The sequence below is a fragment of the Stegostoma tigrinum genome, chromosome 5 (assembly GCF_030684315.1).
Source record: "Stegostoma tigrinum isolate sSteTig4 chromosome 5, sSteTig4.hap1, whole genome shotgun sequence".
Taxonomy (NCBI): Eukaryota; Metazoa; Chordata; class Chondrichthyes; order Orectolobiformes; family Stegostomatidae; genus Stegostoma; species Stegostoma tigrinum.
The window spans coordinates 110,796,458-110,815,477 of record NC_081358.1 but is presented as its reverse complement, the minus strand read 5'-3'; the positions used below and the strand labels follow the sequence as shown (position 1 = coordinate 110,815,477).

General features: G+C 38.7%; 1 protein-coding gene across 15 annotated transcripts in view; it reads right to left on the bottom strand.

Moving 5' to 3' along the window:
* The window catches only part of LOC125451436 (protein tyrosine phosphatase type IVA 3-like), a 140,146-nt gene that overhangs the window by 23,393 nt on the left and 97,733 nt on the right, over positions 1-19,020 (bottom strand). For 14 of the 15 annotated variants that reach the window (XM_048528507.2, XM_048528500.2, XM_048528506.2 and 11 more), the window contains one exon: positions 975-1,524. In XM_048528507.2, coding sequence (XP_048384464.1) covers positions 975-1,079 — 105 coding nt within the window. In that variant the 5' untranslated portion in view covers positions 1,080-1,524. Of the gene's footprint in view, positions 1-974; positions 1,525-6,522; positions 6,624-19,020 lie in introns of those variants that run through there. The other variant, XM_048528508.2, reaches the window with a different exon arrangement.

The window sequence follows — 19,020 nt, the reverse complement described above, 5'->3', positions numbered from 1 at the left end:
AGTGAACTGCCTCCAAACAAGGAAGCCTAAGCTGCATATAGCACGCTGGGTGTGTTGTCATCTATGCCCTGTACAGTTCTAGTAAGATTTCCCCACATCTATACTCTGGTCTTCCTACGTTCAAGGCCAACTATCCATTTGCCTTCCTTGCACAAACATTTGAGATTCAACATCTTCAAAGTTACCAGTGAACAGAAACTGAACTGGACTAGCAACATATGCAATGTAGCTACCGGAGTAAGTCAGAAGTTAAGAGTTCAGTGATAAGTAGCACACCTGTGCTCACTTGAATAACATTTCAGCTAACACCTTCAATATATACTTCAACTTTAAGAGTTAAATTCCTTAAACAACACCTTCCAAATCTGTGACTTCTACCACTGGGAAAGCGAAGGGCAGCAGATGCATGGAAACACCGTCTCCTGCATGGTTTCCTCCTAAATGTATACCATCCAGACATAGCTATATCACCATGCCCACGTAGTCACTGGGACAAAAATCCTGGAAATCCTTCCTTAGCAGGGGTACCTACACCACAAAGATTGCTGAGATTTTAAAAGAGGCTCACTAGCTTTTCTGGCCTTTATCAGACTGTGTTTCAGTTGAAAATCCTGATACTGAACTTCAAAGATTAAAAATTCTAGCTGACCTGTTGAAAGGAAGGGAATTGGATCAGTGTGTTCAGAGAAAGATAAACATTATTGTTCCTGCTCTGCAATATTTTTGTAATTCTTGATACTGACCAAACAAATCATGCATCTTTATTATTTTTAATCCAAGGAAACTATCCATTCACAGAACTCAAAAATCACTCAGAGTACATTTTGGGGTTACCAACAAGCACTCTCAAGTATGCACTGGTGGAAACCATAAAACAGTAGTCACCCAAACATTTTTTATGCAATCGTAATCAGTTATAATTTGAACAAGCATATTATGAATGCTGTAAACATGTTTAGCATTTCAAAACTCACCTCTATAAATGCACTCAGTGTGGCATTTGTAGGATTGTGGGTAATGAGAAACCTCATGTGCTTGTAACTAACTTCTACAGGCGCAGGGCGATTTATCCGAGCCATGGGGGTCAGAATCAGTGGCACAAAGTATATTAGTACAAGGACAATTTCTCCAAGTCAATACATGCGCACTGTGTTCATATGACTGTATGTTTCTTATTGCAGCAAAAGGAAATATTCTTCTTTGAATCTTCTGAATCAGCCTCCTTTTTTTACCCCACTTGTTATGTACTCTTCTTCAAACCATGTATAATTTTACGTTCAGCAGTTCAGTCACCCCATTTGGAGATACATTGCAAGGCAGTAGGAACACAACTGGAGATACTGAACAGGCCAAGTCTGTTATCTCTCCTAATCTTGTCAGAAACAAAGCGTTTGATGGTTAATCCAAAGTGTGGTTTTCAGTTCAGATCTACTTGTCTGCGAAGATGCTATGTTGTGCTGGGCAATAGCCACTGCTGCTTCTCACAAACTCCATAAAAATGTGCTGAAAGGAGCTGTTGAACCACTGGAAAGGGAAAGAAATTTTTGTTTTAATTTAGAAGGATTGCATATGAAGTTACATTAGACAAAAAAAAACTTAAGTAACTGCCTACAATCCAGAAGATAATATAACCACTGAACAAGATAATTTGTGCCCCATTTCACTCCTGGATTACTTAACTATTGAATGCATCCAAATGACTGAATGACAAAACAGTTTACTTCATGCCACACCTAAAATGTTAACCCTCAAATAATTTTGTGTAAACTGTGACTAATGTTTTTTGCTTTAAACAAAGGAAACATCAGCATTAATAGAAACAAACTAGACATATTGCCATGTGCCACATTAAGAATTTATGCTGTGACTGATTCATCCTTCAGTTATAGTACATGCTTTCAACACAACTGATAAATTTCCCAATTTTCTATTGCCTTTTAAGTATTCTACTTTAGCACTTGTACCTTTTCCCTCAGCAAAGTGGGTGTAATCAAGAGTTTAACCTCTATTGTGGGTTTGCTTATTGGACTGCATAAGGTCATTGCATCAAATGACTTAGTAGAAGCCTAACAAATATTTAATTTTAAGATTCTGACCCAGTAGGCTGGTAATTATAGGGTTTTTAAAAAGTGAACAAAGCTTTAGAAGGTGGTTATAAACATGAAGCAAAATCTTTTGATTGTTGCCAACTGAACGCACTAAGATTTTTCATTGCAGTAATTATTATTTATTAATGGGAGGTTATGCCTCCTTTAAACTTCTAGCTAAGTATTTACATCAATGTTTGTTTCACATATTACACAGTCAACATGAATTAGAACAAATAGTTGACGTAACAGCTCACATATACAGCAAATACTGACAATCATACTATTTGAGTTGTAAGCCGCACATAAAAGGAGTGAAACCGTAGTCAAAAAGCACTGTTCTGATTCGGGGGGGATGAAGGAAGCAGATTAGATGACCATAAACAAATCGCAGAATTTAAATGTCATGTTTTCTTTCAGTTCTCTTGCACTATTTGTTAAGCCAAAATGGGAAAATAGTAACAAAATCAGAAATTGCTGGAAAAACTCAATCCGGCAGCATCTGTGGAAAGAAATCAGTTAAGGTTTTGGGTCCAGTGATCTGCCTTCACAACTGATGGTAGCCTGGAAAAAGTTTGTTTTTATTCAGAAGATGAGGTGGGGAGAGGGGATAGAGACCTATGAAAAAGAAAAACAGTTTGATCGAGATGGGAGTGGGTAACAGTCAGTCTACGAGAAGGAGTAGCTAATGTTGAATTCTCTATGTTGAACGTTACTGCATGGAAGGTGAAAAGGAAGCAAAATGTACCTTGGATGAGGTGCTTCAATGTATGTAATCAAAAAAGTGGCCCAGTATAACTGAGCTGGCAATTATAAAGGACATTGTTGTTGGTCTGGGTCTGCTGTATGTGTTAAGGAAACTAAAAAGGAAAAAAAAACTACGATATCTTACCCCCACCAATCTACCTATTGGAACTGCATCTGTTCACAGCTGTATTGACAGTTGTGAACACTGCAACAACTGCATTATATGGCATTACTTCTGCTAAACAGGGCAGATTTCAACAGATCTAGCAAATTAAAGCTGGATAAAAGATACTGCCCATCATTAGCAACCTCATGGCCCAGCCTGTACTCCATTCTACCAGTACCATCAACCCGAAGGAAACCCTGGTTTCAATGATGCATGTGGGAGGGCATGCCCAGAGCAGCACCAGGGATAAATAAAAACAAATCTTCATAAGTGAAGGTACAACACAGGACTGCTTGCATGCCACAGTGCAAAGAGCATGCAATAGACAGAGTTAAGCAATCCCACAACCAATAGGTCAGATCAGAGTATAGCACACCTGCTGCATCCAGTCATGAATGATGGTAGACAATTAAACCAACATGAGGGAACTCAACAAATATCTCCAAACTTAAAGATGGGACGGACGGCACATCAGTGCAGGAGTGTGAAGCATTTGCAACCATCTTCAGCCAAAAAGTACCAATTGGGTTATTTATTTCTGGTCCCTCCGGAGATCCCAGAATGGAAGAAAATCTGGCCTATTGACTTCATGCCAGCTTTTTCAAAAAGTGGTCCAGTTACTTCCAAGATAAGAAGTGTGGAGCCCAACGAACACAGCAGGCCAAGCAGCATCTTAGGAGCAGGAAAGCTGATGTTTCGGGCCGCCAAGATGCTGCTTGGCCTGTTGTGTTCATTCGGCTCCACAACTTATCTCGGATTCTCCAGCATCTGCAGTTCCTATTATCCCAGTTACTTCCAATCTCATTATCCACTCAAATACCAGCAATATTTCTTTCAGTATTTAACCAATTCCCTTTTCCAAGTTATTAGTAAATTTATGCCTACCATCTTATTAGGCAGTGCATTCAAATCTTAACTTGCTAGAAGACTTTTCCTTGTCACTTCTTAAAAAAAATTCTTCCATGGGAGGTGGGTGTTACCGTGTAGACCAGCATCGCTTCCCTATCTCTAAATGCCCAGCAGTACGTGGAGATCAGTCACCTTATTGTATCGTTGGAGATCCTGAGCTGTAGGGATACTTGCTGTGTTGTTAGAAGACTTCTCAGACTGGACGGTGTGTGGTTTGAAGGCGAATTTTCAGCTGGCAATGTTCGCATGTACCTTCTTCCCTGGTCTTGTTAGGGTGGTAGGAAATTGCACATTTTGAAAGTAGTGTTGAAGAAGCCTTGCTAAATTGCTGTACTGCATCCTTAAATGCTCCCACTATGTTGCTTATGTTGGCGGCTGCAACTTAACTTTCAAGGATCTATGAATCTGCAGCCTAAGGTCTCTTTGTTCAGCAATATTCCCCAGGACATTACCATTAAGTATACAAGTCTTACCTTGAGTTGCCTTATCAAAATGCAGCACCTCATATCTATCTATATTAAAGTCCATCTGTCACTGCACAGCCCTTTTATCCATCTGATCAAGGTACTGTTATACTCTGAGATAACCTTCTTCACTGTCCAGATTCTGTGTGTCTAGGCAAGTACAGTGACCCTTTGCACCATATGATTTGTAAAGATCTAAAAATGCAGGGCAATGTTTGCAACTGGCCCACTTCTCACACAACCTGCTCACTTTCAGCATCATGGCTACTATGTTAATGCTAATAACTGTAGCTGCTTGGAGATTTGGTTGTCTGGCTCAAATGTCCTGCCATCTTTAAGCCATGCGTTAACATCGAGTGACCTTTGTTTTTCTCCAAAAGGTTTTTATCGAAAGCTTCAATCGATTCTGAAGCTATACTTTACCCAACCTCTGAAAAATGAGCCTTCACACTTGCCACCGTGCCTATTGACAATCTGATCAATTGATTCTTGTAGCGGTTGTGTGCAAGACATCAGCTCCACAGGGCGAGTTCTAAAGTTTTCTTTACAAGAAGATATTCTCAGACTTCTCATAGCTTAGCTGGATTTCACATGAACCCACGAGAATCTTCTTGACTATGCAATTCTTTGTTTCTGATTGATTTCTTCATTTTCACTATATAGATCTGCAACAGCCAAGTTTGAAATGCATAGCCCTATCCTATGTTTAAACAGCCTAAATTCAGATAGGACATTGGTGGCTTTTCAGTTCAGAGGGTATTTCGAAGTCATTTGTCTAAATTTCTGGCCTTTTGTCAAAACAGTTGAGATACAGTAGTCTTGCTGTTCTAAGATTACTCTGTGGAGACTCACTGCAGTTGCTGATATTTGTCGATAAGTTCATTTTGTTTTGCGCTGTTTTTGACTGCAGGTAGAATTTCTTTGAACTTTTTTTCAACAACACAACATGCAATGATTTTCTTTCTGGGGTTCTATTGTTGATGTAGTTTCTACATTGCTTCAAGGCTTGTCTGAGGTTTTGTGATGTTCAAAATCTTGTATTTTGAAAGGAAAATTCTACCACTGCCACCACATTGCATTTCGTGTGCTATTGGTTGCCCCAGTTAACGCAGATTTGGGTTGCATGAAAATCATACAAAGTTCAGATTGAAATGTATCTGCAATTATACACAAATCCTTCTTTAGCATGTTACTGCTGGACTACAGTTCGTCATGTGGTTACATCCTTGTAAGTATATCCTTAGGGCGAAGCTCTTAAAGTATACATAATCTCTGCAAGTGAAGGCTCTTCCCACTCTACTTTAGCAACTGCTTATTCTGAAAGAAATGCTGTACTATTATATTCATTGAATCTCTGGAAACTGAGGAGCTGAATCATGATTAATTTCATGTTAAGAGTACTGTTTTACACTGTAAATCAGAGCAGCAATGTGCCAAGTTACGAATTAAGTTCCTGATATAAAATGAGTATAGTGCCTGAAATATCAAATCTGCACACTTAACAGGGGGACCAGTTTGGCTGTTCCATTTAACAGTTTGAGCAGTGCCTTGTTCTTCCGAAAAAATCACTTCTACACGCTTTAAGAAAGAGTCTTGTTTCAAGAAAAAAAATTGCATCTGCACAAATCAGCCGTTGAGATTCATCTGGAGTTTAGACTATTTCCATTTTAACAAGAATTCAGTCCCAAATTTGTACTGATTAATTAAATATTACTTTCAGAAACACACAGGTATAACAAGCTAAAGGCAGATTTTCTATACTAAATAGCTTCTCTTCTGTTTAACCATCCAAATAAGCGATATTTAGGAATACTGTACACAGCTGCCTGGCAACATGAGTAAGAAGTTGTTGAATTTAAGCAAGAAAATACCATTGTATCATTATGAAAACTAATTCTATCCTTTTGATATTTTTAATATGTTCCATTACATATTTTCCAGTTATAAACTGGAAGCAAATGCATGGAATCTCATCAGAAGAAAGGCACTAAAAGAATAGATCAGGTTGTAGCAAATCTCATTCACTTCACCTGTGCTACCCTTACTAGATTATTAGGTTTGGGACAAGTGTACAAATATACTGCTACTGAAATTTAAAACTATTAACTCAAGTGTAAATATCTACCTTCATCTGTAAATCTCTTCTTACCTTACTACTCAGGTGCTAGAAATGAAATCTCCAGGAGAATGCTCTGTGCAAACTGCCTGCAAACCTGGCTTCTAATTACTATTACTGCTCCAAACCAGTTGTGACTGCATGTACCAGGCCATATGATACTGACAGCAGGTTTTGTTAATGTCAGAAACAAATGGCCCCTTAATGCTATTAGGCTGGCCTGCTGACAACCAAGAATATTCAAGTCACACAACTGTTCTCATCCCAAACAGATCTGAAACTAATAATAGATATTTTTGTAATAAAAAAGGGGTTTATATTTAGAATAGCATTAACGTGAATTCACTAATGAAATATATGTTATAGTGACTGCAAGTATACCGACATTCACTTTCGATTGCCATTTTAAGTAGACTCTAAATCATACAATTCTTTATTTTTTAAAACCACAAAAAAATCATAATGCTATCAATGAGATTATACAAGTTGAGCTAATTCAACTTGAAATATATTAGCTAATCACTTGGAGGTAGCGTTGTAATAATGCAGTAACTACTCTGTGGGAGCCCATTCCATTCGTAGTATTCTTTCTGTGCATTTCCAATAATTTAGACCCCCATTAGTTGCAAGAATAAAATACTACAAATGCTAGCAATCTTAAATTAAAAACAGAAAATGCTGCAAAATACTTAGCCAGTCAGGAAGTATCCGTGGAGAGAATACTAAATTAATGGCACAAAATCCCATCTGTTTCTTCTTTCTCAAAGCCCTTAAAAAGGGTTCTGGACAATCACCCAAGCAGTTTGCTCTATATACTCACCATCGTCTGAAATAAAATAAATCCTCCATTTCTATTTACTTTTGTTGCACTTAATTTGCAAATATGGTCTTTGTGATTCAATTCTGGATACAACCTATGACTTAGTAAATTGTATTAAGATGTAGATATACTCAGAACCACAGGAGGAAATTAATGAAGGCATTAAAAGGGCAGGCTATTTGGATCTACTTTTTTTCCTGTCCAAAATATTACTGCTCCCAAGCTTTTAGAACTATACCTAACATGTTTAAGGATTAAGCAAAAATCGGCAGATTTTAGATATCTAAAACAAAACCAAAGTGTCACAGAAAGAGTTAACATTTCAAGAGCAGTATGACTTTTCTTTGAACCTTATTTTGTGTCAAAGTTATGAGATACCATGGCTTTAAGAGGTATTTTGTGAAGAAAATGTGAGACAGAGGTAGTGGCTTGACACAGCTTGTCAAGCTGTGGATAAGACAGCAGGCCAGGCGGCATCAGAGGAGCTGGAAAGCTGATGTTTCAGGCTGGGACACTTCTTCAGAAATTTGAGGGGGGGGTGGTGGGAAGGGAGTTCTGAAATAAATAGAGTGTGGAAGGGTGGGGCTGGGAAAGGTAGGTGTGATGGTGATAAGTGAATGCAGGCAGTGGTGGGGATTGTTCAGGGAGGTGGGAGCGGACAGGTTGCATCAGGTCCAGGAGGTGGGAATAAGAGGGAGGGTTTGTCATGGGACGAGGCTGGGGGGTGGGAAGACTTTGAAACTAGTATCCCATTGTGAAGCTTTGGGTTTTCTTTGAAAAGGTTGCAACAACTGAAGCAGCCTGAATGGGTGGGGTCAAGCTCCCACATAACCAGGATTTTTAGTTTTAACTTTATGCAGTTGTTGGGGTCATGAAGCAGATGTGGAAGCTTTATTTTTCTTTCTGGTACAACTAAAAGCTTAAGTTCTCTTCCTGCTGCTAGAATTACATGTGAGAATCTATTTTACTGAACTTGCCTTTACCAATGGTGTGTTTATGGGATGTTATTATATTGGAATAGTTGATTGGTAGTAGTTAATATGTATATCATTTTGTTAGGCATTTCAATAGAGTTACAGTTAAGCTAATTTATTTTAAATCTTGTTTGTATTTTAACTGCAGTATAAATATAGGGTGTTGAAAGTCAAGTAGTTTGACCAACTGAATTGCACCTGGAACACAAAGCCTTACACTTACTTAATAAAATAAGTTAGCTTAGACTCTATCTTAACATATTTTGAGGGGGTTTAGTAGATCATAAAATTTAGGCACAATAGACGTAATTGCCACAATATAACAAAAGTAGTGCGAGAAGGAGAAGGGCAACAGATGCATAGGAATGCCATCATAGCAAATTTTCCCTCCATAGCATAATACACATCATCCTGACCTAGAAAAAAAACTATATTGTTATTTCTTCATGTCATGGATTTGAATCCTGAAACTCCCTTCCAAGCAGCACTCTGGGTGGACCTATACCAGGTCAAGAAAGCAGCTCACCATCACCTTCTTTAAGGTAATTGGGGATGTGTAATAATACATGTTGAACTAGACAACGGCAGCCACATCCTGTGAATACAATTTAGTTTTTAAAAATTATTTTCATTTGAAAGAGGCTCTGTTTTAGTTTCCTACCACTTCAAGTCACCGCATAATAGAATTCAAATAGTACAGAAAGGGAGCATTTCAGTCAACATGTTCATGACAGATCTTTACAAAATCAACTCAACTAGTCTGGCACCCCCATTTTTTCATCATAGCCCAACTGAACATTTCTATTTGTACAAGTACCAAACTGAATCTGTCTCCAATACCATTTCAGGCAGTGCACTCCAGATCCTAACCATTCACCACATTTAAAAAGCTCCTTATGTTGTATTTAATGACTGATCAGTTCAAAGCTGGTTCCCTATTCCAATGTTGCAAAGTTTTTTCCTGATATACTTTATCCAAACAATTCATGATTTTGAGGATCTTCATCAAGTTTCCTCCCAGCACTTTTTTGCCTATAGTGGTGAGAATGAATATCTGTCACAAGGAGTGATTGAAACAGAAGTATAGATGAACCTATTAGAAGTTAGACTAGTACCTGAGGTAGGTGGTGTTGCAACACACCGCAAAGAGGTCCACTGATTCCCCTGCAGTCCTCTTACTCGACTGGTCACTGATTTTAGGTCTAACCAGGTTGTTATGCCAATTTATATAGATTTTATTCTATACCTAACTTAGCATTTGAAATAAGTCAACCATGTTTTGTTTAGTTAATATAAAACAAGTTTATAGCAAATAAAATTAACCATGCAATAAGGTTTTTATGAATGGTTTTGACTGTGTAAAGATAGAAATGATTTGATTTCTAATCTCAATTTATAGGAGGCCATCTGATAGAGCAAACTATGGCCAAACTTAAACTGTAATTACAATAGAGGCAGCTCCAATCTTTTCAAGCAATTCACCCCCAATGCTGGTGACCATGAGTGTTACAAAATTTCATTAAAATTCCTTAAAGAATTATGATTCTTCACTTTTGACAAACTCTGCATCAAAGACTGTTCAGGTTCTAGCGCTTCACCTTCCTTTCCTGGGACAGCCCTCGCAAGATTGGAAACTGCACTTCAACACTTCCTCCAAGGCACAACACCAGGTTTTCACAGACAGGTGCTGTACTGGCTTGGTGAAGCTAAGTTTATTTCCTAAGCTCTAATCTTATTCAGTACACAAAGCAAATATTAAATGTAGCTTTCCTTCACACTTATTCACAGCTGCTTTCAATTAGGAGCACACAGCTTTGTCTAAGCACCCACAGTTTTTCCTGGAGGTCCGATTTCAAACAACTGCCCAATTCCCAGAACTACTCGTGCAATTCTAATAGCACAAAGCCATTCAATTGTTCTTGGCCCGAGTCCCCAACTACAAAAGCTGTGTGTAGTTCAAATGCTTTTTCACCCGTACATCTTAATACTTCTTTTCTGCAAGCTTGTTGGTTTTCTGTAACTAACTGTGACTTCAAACTCCACTTCTGCAATTTCTGAACTGTTTTGAGGGACCGATTGAAAACCTTACAACAAACCACATTCTTGGCCCTGGATAGTATAGTATGTAACTAATATTTTAGACAATCAAATGTATCAATCAGCAGTTGAACTCAAATGCAACAAACTCTTTGGAACTGGCTGTATTCCAGAACATTACAATGTTCACTGAGTGCTGGTTCTGACAACCCAAAATAAATCATCATCACAGCAGGAATAGATTTTACTTACAGAAAAATGGGACAAGTGTAGCACAAACAGCAGCATGGATAAGTTTTGCTGCAAGGTCTGATTGTGTGTATTGCCTATGTAACATCTTCTTTACAACAGTAGCTACAACTTAAATTCCTCTACATAACCAAAATCTCCAAACCCTGGCATCACACAAGAATCTTTTCTGCTTTTACTTCCTTCCCAAGATTTGATGCTCAGATCTATGCACAATAAATAGCTTCAACTGCAATAATGTTTTATGAATTCTGATAATTCTTCCATACTTCTATGCTCACGTCATTAATAAAGCAGAGCATCACATATGCCTTATTAACACTTTTCTCAAACTGCCCTGCCAGCTTCAATGATTTGTGAAAATACACAAGTCTTTGTTCTCATAACCCTATAGAAATGGACACATTATTTTGCATTAATGCACTGTACATCCCTCTAATATTGCTTGACAGTCCTTTCACATGTAGTGCAACTATGTCTGCATCTTAAAAAGGAATGCTGTTTGTTGTACCCAGCTTGTCCCCATTTGGCACATCCCAACTGCTACGTCGCTGCACACCTGTTTAGATTCATAGAAACCTTGTTCCCAGGCAGCTGCTGGGGAGCAGCAACAGAACATTGTAACATTGCAGGCAATTCTTTGGCTTGTCTGGATAGATGAATGCAAGTTTATTAGTAAGTACTTTTGTCTTATTCAACTTAGAAATAACATAAAACAGTGACTTGAACAGCAGCTTTTTGAAATATGGTTGGCTCCCAATCCACTACACCTCTTCCACAGTCATCCAAAGAATTAAAAATTGTGAACTGCAGTTATTCTTTAAAAATCAACCAATGATAGAGATCCCAAGCTACGCACTGTTCCATGTGTTCAATATACCGTTATTCGGAACGAGGAAGCTCCCTCATTCTTTTCATATTTTAAATAAGTGTAACAAACCAAGTGTCAGCTGTATTGGTCTCCATAGCCACCTACGGACTCACCGAGAATGGAAGAGAGAGTCACCCTTGTCTGCGAGGGACTGATGATTGGAAAAAAAAAGGTAGAAATTCCTGAAATGGCATAACTGATAATTGGCACTAAAGTTTGTTGTTTTGTCAATCTTGCCAATGTGAAGTTGGACCAAAGTTTCCATGGTCCTCATGTGAATTACAAGAGCATAAGTGCAAGTGTTTAAAAAGAAAATCAGTACGAATCATGCATAGCCACTGAGTGAAAATGGAACTCAAAAGGGGCCCCTCTGAAAGGGACGAAGGAAAATGCTTGCTTTTTTTCCCCTCCTAAGCTTGGCAGTTCAAGATTAGTGGACAGTGCCCAGTGCCCAGTCTATATTTCTTTTCAGAAATTTCTCTTCCCCTGCTTCTATCAGAATTTTGGAAGTAAGGATTTTTATTTCGAGAAAAACATGATACTGAGCCCAATAACAAAACAGAACCTAAGCAGTAAGGCTCTGTATAAGAGCACAAAACTGGATCATTTTCTGGTAAATCATTGCCTTAGCAGCAAACGCCTGCTTTCTGGAGGACTTCAAATGTCAGAGAGCTTAATCTATACAAATCATATCAGTAAACTGACCTTATTCTTCTGTTGTTTATTGATCATGAGACCTGAACCACAAAGTTGAATACCATGAAGTGGTTTGACTATTTTAGTTGGGATTTGAATTTTGCATTTTAGTTTATAGCCAACATATTTCAATAAATATGTAACTTTACGGGCTCACATTAAAGCCCTCTAGAAACTCACAAAAACCAATGCAAGCAAATATATGTACTGACAGAAGTACATCAGCACGCAGTACTGCCCAATGGTATCCAAGCAATCCAAGTTATGAACTCAAACTACACCATGGCAGGTTGTGAAAGAAAACTCAAATGTAAAAAGATGGTTGAATGCTCCGCAAAATTATATCTACGTTTTTAAATCATATTACTCCACAGGTCATTTTAACTGGGGGCTGTCGAGCAAAGTAAAGGTTGCTTATTGTAAGATAAGCAAGTGTGAAGCTGGATGAACACAGCAGGCCAAGCTGCATCTCAGGAGAAAGAAAGCTGACATTTCAGGCCTAGACCCTTCATAGACAGGGGGATGGGGAGGGGGTTCTGGAATAAATAGGGAGAGAAGGGGAGGCGGACTGAAGATGGAGAGAAAAGAAAATAGGTGGAGAGGAGAGTATAGGTGGGGAGGTAGGGAGGGGCTAGGTCAGTCCAGGGAAGATGGACAGGTCAAGGAGGTGGGGTGAGGTTAGTAGGTAGGAAATGAAGGTGTGGCTTGGGGTGGGAGGAAGGGATGGGTGAGAGGAAGAACAGGTTAGGGAGGCAGAGACAGGCTGGGCTGGTATTGGGATGCAGTGGGGGGGAGGGGAGATTTTGAAGCTGGTGAAGCCCCCAAGCCACACCTCCATTTCCTACCTACTAACCTCAACCCACCTCCTTGACCGGTCAGTCTTCCCTGGACTGACCTATCCCCTCCCTACCTCCCCACCTATCCTCTCCGCTCCACCTATCTTCTTTTCTCTCCATCTTCGGTCCGCCTCCCCCTCTCTCCCTATTTATTCCAGAACCCTCACCCCATCAGAGAGGGGGACGAAGGGTCTAGGCCCGAAACGTCAGCTTTTGTGCTCCAGAGATGCTGCTGGGCCTGCTGTGTTCATCCAACTTCACACTTTGTTATCTTAGATTCTCCAGCATCTGCAGTTCTCATTATCTCTATTGCTTATTGTAAGCACTCCCATCCTTTTGTCAATATATAGAATGTTTCAAAAGCAACCAACATTTTTGCAATTTGCCTACTATTCCATCATAACTTCCTGGCACCTCCCCTCATTCTCCCCAAGATCCAGTTTTCAATAGATTTAATTGCTAAAAGGTACCTAATCAGGCATCAGATAGAAAACATTTTATTACTTATTTTGGGATAAAAATGCAACTGTGCGAATAATTTGTCTTATCAACACTGTGCTGTTGACAAAAATAAGGTCTAACTTTGCACCTTAGAACATAGTCTTAATCCAATGTATTTAATTACAGTATTCCAACTTTATTCAATTTAACCTCCTGGTCTCAGGCAAACCTCATTACATTATACTGAAAACCCCCAATTCCTGGCAGGGATTCCAGCATGCCAATGCGACATCAGGCAAGTTAATCTGGTAATGTCTGATTTTTTCCAAAAAAATGTTAATGACAGTAATTCTATAAAATATGAAAATGCAGAATTTTAAGAACAGAATTCAGTACCTAACACTAAATCGAAGAGAAACAATGGCCCAAAATTAAATGATGTCTATTTTGAATGGAATGTAAAGAAATGGTTGATTTGCAGTTGTTGAAACGCGAGGACCCATTGTCCTCGAAACAGGGTAAAGATAATGACCATTCGCAACTTCTCAGATACTGAAGCACTCTATGTCCAGATCTAAACTGATAAATGGCAAGTAATATGGTGTACAGGTGCCAGATACTGATTGTCTCCAAAGGAGAATCTAAACACTTTTCCTAGATATTCAATGCTTTTACCATCACTGAATCCTTACTGTCAATATCTGGGATTACCATTGATCAAAAACTAAACTCTACAAATCATATAAATACTACAGCAATAGGAGCAAATCAGAGATTATCAAGTCTGCTGCAAGTAACTCACCTTCTCACTCAAAGCCTGCTCACTACGTACAAGGCACAAGCCTTGCATGGATGAGTGCAGCTTCAACAACATTCAAATAGCTTGACTCATCCAGGACAGAGTAGCCCAGTTGACTGGCAACCATTCCACCAGCTCCAACATTATTTCTCTCCAGCACCATGACTACATATTGACGGCAGTGTGTACCATTAATAAGATGCACTGGAGCAATTCACTAAGTTCCCATCGATAGCATTTTCCAAATGTTAAACTTCTATCATCTAGAAGGACAAGGACAGCAGCTACATAAAGAATACCACCAATTTTAGACATCCATGCAAAAGAGAGAAATGTTTGCAGGAATACTGAACACCACCACTTGTAAGTTTCCCCCCAAACCACACATCATGATTTGGAACTATGTCACCAGTCCTTCACTGTCAAGAGTCAAAATTGTGGAACAACCTTCCCGATAGCACTGTGGGGACTGAAGCAGTTCAAGGTGGCAACTCACCACCACCTTCTCAGGGGTAATTACAGATGGTCAATAAATGCTAGCCCAGCCAGCAACATCTGCAGTCAGAAGAAATGTTCAAATTTTAAAAATTTAAGAACCCCCTGATGCACAGTCAAGGATATGGGCCAAAAATCAAAACAAATGAAATCTACTAACTCCAAGTTTATTATCGAAGTTCAAAGAAATGCATAGCTTTTCAGTGACGAAATCAGATCTGCAGAACAAATGATGCTTTTAACATTCTTAACCTCCTTTTACATTCATATTTAGACAACTGGAAAAGTTTTCTCTTGTATACAAATCAGGCAGTTTCTTTAGCTGTACAGATTTTAATTCCTTCTCCACAAGGCTCTCACATTTGAGAACTAGAAGTATCTTCACACAGTTTCTTTTGTTCCATGGAGGGTAAGTCCAGTACAGCTGTGAGCTGTATTTCAGTTGGTACAATTCTTGTCCAAGTCAGAAAGTTGTGAACTTGAGTTCAAGGCCAAAGACTTCAATAAAAACAAACTTGGCATTCTAGTACGGCAGCAACAGAGATACCTTCGAGTGATGTTAAACTATGGCTCTAACAATAATAGATTCCACAATACAACGTAAAGTGCAGATGTGAGCATTGCTGGCAAGGACATCATTGGTCACTCATCTGATCTGCACCCACAGTGCTGTTGGGGAGAACGTTCCATGATTTAGACCCAGTGGTCTAACGGTCTTTAACTCCTCAGGACAAAAAAAAAGAAAGTGCCAAATTTTAACAGCTGACAAGTCGTACTATAGGACGAAAGGCTGCTGACGATTGGCAAGTTGATTTTGATTCTCCATGGCAATATCTCATCCCAAGCAACCAGGAGCTAACTTGCATTTCCAGATAATTCAAATAAAGGCACAAGACTTACATATGTTCCCTTTACTTGCAGTGAACAGGTCAATCTGTACGAGTATACACCACTCTTAGCAAATGTAAAATCGGCCACGTTATGAGCTCAATTAATTATTAGTGTAGCTACTAGCACAGTTCAGATTTTTCAGGAACTGGTAGAATCACATCACATAGTATTTTGGGATTTGCAGCCACTAAATGTTTGAGTACAGCTAATTATGATTACTCAGAAAAATGATGTTTGATGCAATAAGTCAGTGAGATATATGGCCCAAATACTTGGCTTCGCACTAACAATGAAATTCATACATGCTACTTAATTAGTGGGAGGCAGGACATCTTTGGATTGATGACGCCATTCAGTTAGTGAAACATACCACTTGCGCTGATGTTGCATAACAGCAAAGTTGAGCATCTAGTTTTAATCATTATTCAATTCTGAGATACTTGGCCTTTCTAGAGTAATTTCACTTCTGAAACTGGAGGACTTTGGCCCATGCTTTAGTTTGCCGATTGGCAGAAAAACTGAACCTGGTTCACTAGTGCTCTCTAGGATTGAAACTGCTTTCCATACTTGTTCTGGCCGATATGTGGCTTGTGGTTGACTCTTAAAAAAAATACCGTGCACAATTAGGGATCCGCTACAGACGTTGTCCTAGCTAGCAATGCCCACATCCCATGAAAGAGTAATTTTAAAAAAAAATTAAACAATACAGATATTTTGCTAAATACTTAAATGAACCACAGTTTCTAGAAAATGATTTAGGTTTTTGATTACCGAGTTCAGAAATTCATTTGGACAAAGTTATCCTGACAGCCAAAAGCAAACCCCATCCATTGGGTATTTTGATATGTCACAGAGATATCCTGTAAATTTCTGCCTCAGACATTTCTGAAAATAGCTGAGTCGGCATTATAGAGGTCCGTTTTCCTTACCGCTGAGGAGATTGAGAGTGGACACAATTAACATATGACTAAGACACGATTAAGCCCGAGCTGGCTGGTGGTGAGAGCTGAAGTAGATGGCCGGCAGTGAGAAGGGGAGCAGGAACAGGCTTCAAGGCAGTGGGGTGATGTGGAGGCAAGGTTGAGCACAGAGCAGCAAAGGTCAAGCCCTTGAGGAGTACAAGCCCAGCATGGTATTGAACTGTCAACCATGTTTCTCTACTTTTTAGTGAGGGCTGTAATGTTTACGTCTTAAAAACTTTGTTTTCTTAATTCTTCTGCTTTGTCAAAGATTCTGTACCTTAGCCCCTTTGTACTTATGGTGGTGTTGTAAATGGGGGCTTGTAAACTTGCCACTGTACTCATGCGATACACAACAATTCAGTTCAATGCATCTACTTTTATCCCTCATAAGTGTAAATTCCAAAAATAATGATAATCTTACAAATATATTTCACAATGAGTACTTTCAATTTAGGACACAGTATTCACTGCTCACAATGCAGTATTGGAGAGATTAAACACTCGTGTGAAATGTCTTCGTTCACTCTGCAAGTCTGACCCCAAATGCCTGCCATTTTAATTCTTTGCCTCGTTCTTGGTCTTCTGCCTCCAGTTTCTGCTGAAATGTATCTACTTTTAATGCAACTTGTCCCTCTGATGGCAACTTCCAAATATTCACCACTCCTTACAGAAAGATGTTTCTTCTGTATTTCCTACTAGATTCTTTGTTGATTATTTATGTTGCTGCACTCTAGTTATAATCTTTCCCACAAGAGGAAACATTTATCAAGACCTGTATCAGAGATAATGGGAACTGCAGATGCTGGAGAATCCAAGATAATAAAGTGTGAAGCTGGATGAACACAGCAGGCCAAGCAGCTCTCTGATGAAGGGTCTAGGCCCGAAACGTCAGCTTTTGTGCTTCTGAGATGCTGCTTGGCCTGCTGTGTTCATCCAGCTTCACACTTTATTATCTTATTTATCAAGACCTGTTTATTTTAAGTAGATTGATGATGCAATGAAATGGTGGATTCAATTTCACAAAAACAAATTGATGGTCTTGAAATTACTGGCATCTATTGTGAACAGGTAATAATTAGAACATTACACAGCAGTAAAAGCATGAGACATTATCAATGAAGCAGACATTCAATCGTCAGATGCAGGACAACTGGGGCTCTAGACTTTACTGATTATTCATTTCACCAGTGTCTTATATGCTGATACAGTTCTCCATTCTTTTCGAAAGGTAAGAGAATCCCTACTTGCATGAAGGAAGGTTTTAATGCCAACATTTATAAAATCTTTGCTTTCCCACATTTCAAAATGAAATAAGCATTACAAAGGAATTCAGCAGATCTTCCCAGACATGGAATTGGGATACTGATATAGAGCGACATTGGTTTTTTTTCAGAACAATAAAATGAATATTTGGTTTATAATTTACAGAAAGTTAACAAATATAGTTCCATTCCTCAAAACAATGGAGTATTGGATTGAGGTGAACAGTAAGAAACATGATTTATTGTGCGATAATTTAACAAAATCAAGTTTTAGAAGTAAAAATAACTACACTTGCTTTTTCCAATATTTCAGCCATTAATTTTCAGAGCTAAGTGAGTTCACTGGTGTTCACTCAAAACTAATTGCACCTCTGCTTCTCTTACTGTTGTACAACCTTCTTTCACAGTCAATTTCCTCATCTGCATTATCTTATAAACTTTTATCATAGCCTTTGAATCAGCTAATCTTTCTTCTCCACTTCTGACTAGCTTCATCATCAATTTACCTCCTTTTTCCAGATACACTACAATTTTAATTTGCTTGCCATGTATATTTCTTTCTGGAATAACAATTCATACTTTGACCTAAAACAAGCTCAAGACAAGCACCAAAAAAAAGGAACACTCCATCAGCCTCCACTCACTGTTTTCCAAAAGCCTGCCATCATCCTCCTAAATATCATCACTATGAACTCAATGTCCTACTATATAAAACTAAAACATCTAGCTAAGGAAATAGAAGTTTAGATAGTAGAAAGTGCCTCCAAGCACTTTTCTGAGAATGTAGCACAGCAACAGTAATAGGCATAAGCAGAGTGAGCAGAAAGTTTGTTGATCATGTGGCAGCCAGAATGTTGGCTAGAGGAGGATGGCAAGGATTAGAACTGTGGTGGTCAAAACAGGCAACATGATTGATAGTGAATTAAATGTTGTAGTTTCCATGGATATTGAGTCCTAAAACAGATTGACAAGATAGAAAACTGTATGAAGAGACAGTTACTCAAACTTTTTTCTTGTGCTATTTCCTGATGTATGACATGACCATATTTTTCCAATACACTTTATTATATCAAATTAAAAACTCAAATTCCTCAAACAAATCTAACTGGGCTTACAGATGAGAACTATGGCAATACTACAAATACAGACAGTATAAATATTGGAAGCAGGAGCAAGAGTAGGCTATTTGGTCCAGCTC